Source organism: Lissotriton vulgaris, chromosome 12 (genome assembly GCF_964263255.1).
Source record: "Lissotriton vulgaris chromosome 12, aLisVul1.2, whole genome shotgun sequence".
Taxonomy (NCBI): Eukaryota; Metazoa; Chordata; class Amphibia; order Caudata; family Salamandridae; genus Lissotriton; species Lissotriton vulgaris.
The window spans coordinates 712,742,306-712,749,331 of NC_141700.1; the positions used below are offsets into that span (position 1 = coordinate 712,742,306).

At 48.1% G+C, this 7,026-nt stretch overlaps 1 protein-coding gene across 1 annotated transcript; it reads left to right on the forward strand.

The window, feature by feature from the left end:
- Positions 1–1,139: 1,139 nt before the first annotated feature.
- On the forward strand, positions 1,140–6,730 carry LOC147678084 (transcription factor HES-7.1-like). The gene is made up of 3 exons (XM_086946564.1): positions 1,140–1,184; positions 1,433–1,528; positions 6,191–6,730. Exons 1-3 carry the CDS (start codon positions 1,140–1,142, stop codon positions 6,728–6,730), a joined length of 681 nt encoding a protein of 226 aa, XP_086802690.1.
- Positions 6,731–7,026: the final 296 nt, after the last annotated feature.

Here is a 7,026-nt window from a genome sequence, read left to right on the forward strand (position 1 = left end):
TCCGTACACTGCATAGACGTTGCTCTGCGCCACATGGAACACTGCACCACACAGGCTGCTCTGCAACATATGGAACATTGCACCACAAAGTTCGCTCTGCACCACATGGAACACTGCACCACACTGGTTGCTCTGCACCACATGTAACACTACACCACACAGGCCGCTCTGCACCACTTGAAGCACAGTCCACACCACTCAGGTGACTCTACACCACATGGAACAACGCACCACACAGGCCCCTTTGCACTACATGGAACATTTCACCACACAGGCTGCTCGGCAAAACATGGAACTTCACATGAAACACTGCACCACACTGGCCACTCTGCAAAACATGAAACACTGCACCACACTGGCCACTCTGCAAAACATGAAACACTGCACCACACAGGCCGCTCTGACCCACGTGAGGCTCTTCACCCCACACAATGTGTTCAGCATCACATAAGGTGTACTACAAGACGGGTTTCTCTGCACACAGGATTGTCAGCAACACGGTGCATTCGGGAGAAAGGCCTTTGCAAAAATAACAGCAATTTAGAATGTTTTAATGCCATGTATGGACTATAAATACTTCATTAAACTATGTTGGACATCAATAAATGTAGCGTATATGTCAGAAATGGTTCTATAATCCTGCCTACACGGATGTAGAATCATTTCTGGTATATGCACTGGAGTTACAATACTTTCAACCATTTACTAACACAGAAGCAACAAAATCGTGCAACACTGATTGACGCTGTTTGACGCAGTAACTAAGTTTCTTTAGCAAGGATTGGCTCGTGTTCCTCATCACCAAGAAGAATTTCTGATTTTTTCTTCACATATGTGCTTTTGATGGTCTGCTTTGCCATCCTTTCTCCTTGAGTGGAGTGAACCTCTATGGGATAAAAGAGGGGCGCGGGAGGGGGGCGGCTGCCGTTTGGTGTCCGGGTTTACAGGGGGTGATTGCCGGCACGCTCGCGGCGGCATCTCTAAAGGCCGAGAGACAAAGGCCAGGCAGCACAAGGTGTGAACGGCCTCTGCCCTCCTCCCCCGGCTCCCATAAAGCCGGCCTCCCCCGCCGACCCTCAGATACATTCACTCCTCTGCCGCTGCAGAGCTGCCTCCTGACCTCGCTCCCACGCGCAGCCATGAAGAAGTCATCCCCCGAGAGAGCCTTCAAGGGCATGAGAAAGGTACATGTCCGGGCCCTTCGGCCCCAGCGCCCTCGTGGTGGCCCTTTGGGTTCACAGTCCCCCTTGATCGCGCGCTCTTGGGTTCGCCGGCTCCCCTGGTACCTCCTTGCCTTGTTAGGGTCCACCCTGCCCCAGAGCTCAGCGGCGTTGGCATCTCTCGCCCTCAGGGTGCACAGGGTCCACCCCCAGCGTACTCCCGGTGATTAGGACAGTCCTGGTTCTAACTTTCTCCTGCGTTTTTCCCTCAGCTCCTGAAGCCCGTGGTGGAGAAGAGGCGACGCGAACGGATAAACTCGAGCCTGGAGACTTTGCGGATGCTGTTGCTGGAGAAGGGGCCGAACGAGGTGAGCATTGGCCCTGTGAGTCATACTCTGCCCCCCCCCCTCCACCCCCCCCCCCCCCACCAAGGAGAATTTGCTGCCCGTATGTACAACCCTCTTGCTCCCTCCGATTAACTGGTGTGCGCGCAATTTATCCAAGAGCCGCCCCTTGTGCGCACTGCTCCTGGTCCCTGGGCGCTTGGACTGTGCCAAGAGTGCTTTGACGTCAGGGGCGGGGGAGACAGGTGGTAACTTTCAGTGGTGCAGAATATGCAGTGGTACAGGGGCCCACTCGTGTCAGGGACCATCGCACTCCACTTATGGCTATATTTCATTACTTGAAAGGGGGTAAATGACCAATCTCCATTGCCTGTGTTAGGGCAGAGGCCCAGCCGGGCCACTGGCGAGAAGCTCGGGGTCTCCAGCGATAGCCTGGGCCATTGTCAAGGCTCCTCAGACTGTCCGGGTTTATGCGGGTCCTTTCGGGTGCTTCCCGGAGCCTCACCCCTTGTCTGAGTCAGAAGGAGGGGGCTCTCCCCACACACGTGCTTCTCGCAGTTCCTCTCACCTGGCGCCGCGTGAAGTGTGCTCAGGGTTGGATCGTGTTTGCAACGAGCTGTGGCTTTCATGTGCAGGGACGTTGTAAGGCACGGGCAACGTAGACATCTGCCCAGGGCCCAGCCTTGCTAAGGGAGCCTGCGAAGTCATCGTTCTGTCACTTCTGTTTACTTATTTACCTCGACCACTCTCACGCCAACAGCCTTGTTTACTCCTCAACTCTTTCTCTCTCTACCCAGTGTCGTTCTAAGTTTTGGACACCAGGCATATGTCAGCTGTTTTCCTTGCCCCGTGTTCAAATCTATATTGCCTGGCATTATGTGAGCTTGAATAAGTAGAGTGTGTAATACACGTTAGCGTTGTCTCATCAGGGGGTCCCAAAATGTGGCATTCCCAAGGCAGATGCGTGTTGTGAGTAGAGTTTAGGACTCACACTCACAACTAAGTGAACCCAGACGTTCATCTTTCAAAGGTCGCCAGATTGGGCCCAATAGTCTTTTAATTACGGGCATTGTTTACAGCGTTGGAAACGCGCGCACGACTGCAGGGGGGGGGGGGGGGGGGGGTGAGAAGGCGCCGTGTGACACTGGCAGAGAGAGTGGGTCGGATGCCGCCCACCACTGAGGGCACGGTGGTGCTAGGGGTCGGTGGGGCTCGTGAAGGAAGGGGTATCCCGCGAATGACCTTTAGTAGTGCCTGGCTCTTGCATTCAGGGGTCACTATTGAAGGCTATTGACACAGCGTGGCGCAGGCCGCTCTCCTGGGCTCCCAGGCTCGTCTCCTCAAAGTTTTGTAGAGTTACTGAAATATTTGCACCCTAATGCCAGGTGCCGCGTAAATTTGAGAACAGGGCGGTGTAGATTTGCCTGGCACTTTGAGAGTGTTTCAGCTTTGCCGACACGCTCAGTGCTTACCACTGCAGAAGGGTCCCTTGTTGTTCAGACGCTCACTGTAATGAAACTGTATCTCAAATTGCCACCCTGAGTGCGCTCCAGAGGAGGTGACGCGCCCCAATGATAGTTGGATTATCAAGTTGAGATGCACCTAGCATTTGCCAGCTTTTAATTGTATTTTTATGTGGAGAGCTCCGGTGCCCATTCATTGGTGTGCTGTTGCATCACTAGTTTCAGAGTGCTTCCAGGCTGGTTAGATTGCTGCTTGGAGAACCCTCTGGGGCGGGTTCGCCTGCTAGTTCCAGAGTACACCCCATGACTGGTTCAAGGTTGCTGATTTCAGAGCTCCCCTGTACTGATTAGAGTGCTAGTTTTGGAGTGACCCACTGCTGTCTAGGTTGCCAGTTTCAGATTTCTCTAGTTCTGGTTTGTAAATGCTGCCATGCTGGTTATATTTTTAGTTTTAGAGTGCTCAATTGCCGGTTAGACTGTTAGTCTGAGATTGCTCAAACACCTGGTCAGATCACCAGCAGTTGAGTACTCTAAAGCTAGTCACCTAACCAGGTGTTTGAGGAATCTCAAACTAACACTCTCACTGGCAATTGAGTACTTGAAAACTTGTGGAGCATTTGTTTGAGATTACTCAAGCACCTGGTTAGATAAGTAGTATAAGAGTGCTGAATCGCCGGTTAGAGTGTTAGTTTGAGATTACTCAAGCACCTGGTTAGATGACTAGTTTTAGAATGCTCAGTCGCCGGTTAGTGTTAGTTTGAGATTACTCAAGCACCTGGCTAGATAACTAGTTTTAGAATGCTCAATCGCCGGTTAGTGTTAGTTTGAGATTACTCAAGCACCTGGCTAGATGACTAGTTTTAGAATGCTCAATCGCCGGTTAGTGTTAGTTTGAGATTACTCAAGCACCTGGCTAGATGACTAGTTTTAGAATGCTCAATCGCCGGTTAGTGTTAGTTTGAGATTACTCAAGCACCTGGTTAGATGACTAGTTTTAGAATGCTCAATCGCCGGTTAGTGTTAGTTTGAGATTACTCAAGCACCTGGTTAGATTACCAGCAATTAATCAAACTACTAATCTACACAGGTGCATGAGCAATCTCAAGCCAACACTCTGACAGGCAATTGAGCACTCTAAAACTAGTAGAGTGTTAGTTTGAGAATGCTTAAGCCCCTAGTTAGATAACTAGTATCAGAGTGCGCTAGTGCTGGTTAGATTGCTAGTTTTAGAGTTCTCAAGTGCTGGCAAGATAGTGTAAGAGCTGTGAGAGCGCTTCACTGTTGCTAGAACATGGCTGTGCTGGTTAGTTTATTCATTTGAATGTGATCCAGACTTGGTTAGAGTTGTATATTTGAGAGCACTAGAGTTGGTTAAACTCTTACATTATCAATCACTCTAGTATGGGTTAAATTATTACTTGTCAGCGCTTGATATCTGGTTAGACTATCACTTTGAGTGGTGCTTGCGTGAACATATTGTATTGTAATTGCATTAACATGGCGCTCACTACCCCTGATGAGATGTCAATGTGCTTTTTCGGCAAGTAGCACGCTACTCTGGAACCCATAAAGGATTAGTGTTGAATTAGTATAGTGAAATGTGAAAGTAATTTGATTGGTGAATATTAGTCAGTTATTTGGAGTGAGAAGGACATTGGAGAGATAGAAGAGGGAAAAAGGTTTGCATTTATATGGCGTTTGTTAACACTGATGGACTGTTTAAGTGCTTTTTTTGGCAAGTAGCACGCTACTCCTGAACCCGTAAAGGATTAGTGTTGAATTAGTATAGTGAAATATGAAAGTAATTTGAGTGTTGGATACGTTAGTCAGTTATTTAGATTGAGAAGGTTAGGAGAGGGATGGAAGAGGGAAAAAGGTTTGCATTTCTACAGCGCTTGTTACCCCCGATGGGGTGTTGAAGCACTTTTCTGGCGAGTAGCACCCTACTCTGGAACCCATAAAGGATTAGTGTTGAAAATTAGTATAGTGAAATACGAAACTAATTTGAGTGATGGATATGTTATTGAGTTATTTGGATAGAGGAGGGTAGTGGGTGGATAGAAGAAGGGAAGAGGTTTGCATTTATATAGCGCTTGCTACCCTTGATAAGTGGAGGCGCTTTTTTCGGCTAGTAGCACGCTACTTCAGAACCCATAAAGGATTAGCGTTGAAAATTAGTATAGTGAAATATGAAAGTAATTTGAGTGATGGATATGTGATTGAGTTATTTGGATAGAGTACGGTAGTGGTGGAATAGAAGAGGGAAAGAGGTTTGCATTTATATACCGATTGCTACCCCTGATGGGGTGCCCTATCGCTTTTTTGGCAAGTAGCACGCTACTCTGGAACCCATAATGGATTAGTGTTGAATTAGCATAGTGAAATATGAAAGTAATTTGAGTGGTGGAGATGTTAGTTATTTGGATTGAGAAGGGGAGGGGAGGGATAGAAGAGGGAAAAAGGTTTGCAATTTATATAGCACTTGCTACCCCTGATGAAGTGTTGAAATGCTATTTTGGTGAGTAGCACGCTACTCTGGAACCCTTAAAGGATTAGTGGTGAATTAATATAGTGAAATATGAAATTTGAGAAGTGGACATATTAGTCTGTTATTTTGATTGAAAACAATAGTGGAGGGGTAGAAGAGTGAATGATTTTGACTTTTTTTGTTTGTTTTGGAGGACATAGCAGTAGGAGGAGGCTTGGGATGAGTAAAAAGGGATGTGGAGGGGAAGAGTCAGAGGGAAGAGTTTAGAAAGGCTTGTTTTGGGGGATGGGTATAGTAAAAGAGGTGTCAGATGATGCAAAGAGGGCTAGAGTAGGGGAGAGTCTAGGCTAGGGTTATTTTGAGGATCATAGTAGTGGATATTATTCTTCGTAGAGTCTCTTACATTTTGAGAAGGCTACAGTGCTGGTTAGAGTATCACATTAAGAGTGCTCAAAATGCTGGTTATACTATCACTTTGAGAGAGCTCTAGTAACTGACTTATCACTTCCAGAGAGCTCCACAACTTGTTAGACTATAACTATGAGAGCCCCCCAGTACTGGTTAAAGTATCGCACTGAGAGCACTTCAATGCTGGTTTAAGTGTCACTTTAGCATTACTTAAGTGTTTTTGCACTCTATCCCTGGTTGTATGTTTGTTAGGGCATGTGCCCATCTGTGTCATCTTCACTGCATCATTCCCAAGGTCTCATCCAAGCATTGTTTCTTCTTTCACAGAAGCTGAAAAACCCAAAGGTGGAAAAGGCTGACATTTTGGAAACTGCGGTGCAGTTTATCATAACCCAAAACTGGAGTCTGGAGCCCCCACCCGATGAACGGCAGAACCACCAAGCTGGCTACCATGACTGCCTCCAAAGAGCCGCCTTCCTCTTGAATGCCAACCAGGACATTGTACCGGAGAGGAAAGCTTTCCTCGGAGGATACTTCGCTTCATGCCTCAATCAGCTGAAAACCTCCTCTATGCTGCTCCCACCTGGGGCCAGCTCATTGAGAACTACAGTTCATGAACCCCTCCCGGAGACCAGCACAGCCCTTTTTGGAGCTTCTTCAGAGAGACAGCTGGACATATTCTCATCCACAGAGCACCTGCCTTCTCATCCAAATAGGTTTGCTGAGATGCAGGCCCCACCACTGTCATCTTGTGCGCATAATCAGAGCTTCCAAGATGGCGGTCTGCACACCAGCCGGACTGTTGGACCCCAAACAAACAATGACTTGCCAGCTCGGATCTCCGCAGTGTGGAGGCCCTGGCCTTAGGTGCACGCCGTGTCTGGTGACCAGCACCAGAGAGGTTCTTCTTCTTGGAATGGACGTCCTTCAGAAGGAAGCTCGCATGTGTTATGTCTTTGCTCAAGCGTGCAGGCATCTTGTTTAGATAAGATGTGGAGAACTGAAGCAAAAGGCAATGATACCTCTGGTCAAGATCTGGAGCTCTAGAGGTCTAATCCCTCTGGATTCTTGTAAGTCCCATGGCTATGTGAAGGCACGTCTTTGCTGCTTAGTACAAGGATGCACCACATTCCACCCTAGGTACTTGATTCAGCCATGAACCA

Coding starts and splice junctions, on each gene's coding strand:
- LOC147678084 (XM_086946564.1), top strand. CDS start 1,140: ATGAAGAAGTCATCCCCCGAGAGAGCCTTCAAGGGCATGAGAAAG. Junction 1,185..1,432: donor CCTTCAAGGGCATGAGAAAG/GTACATGTCCGG, acceptor TTTTTCCCTCAG/CTCCTGAAGCCCGTGGTGGA. Junction 1,529..6,190: donor TGGAGAAGGGGCCGAACGAG/GTGAGCATTGGC, acceptor CTTCTTTCACAG/AAGCTGAAAAACCCAAAGGT.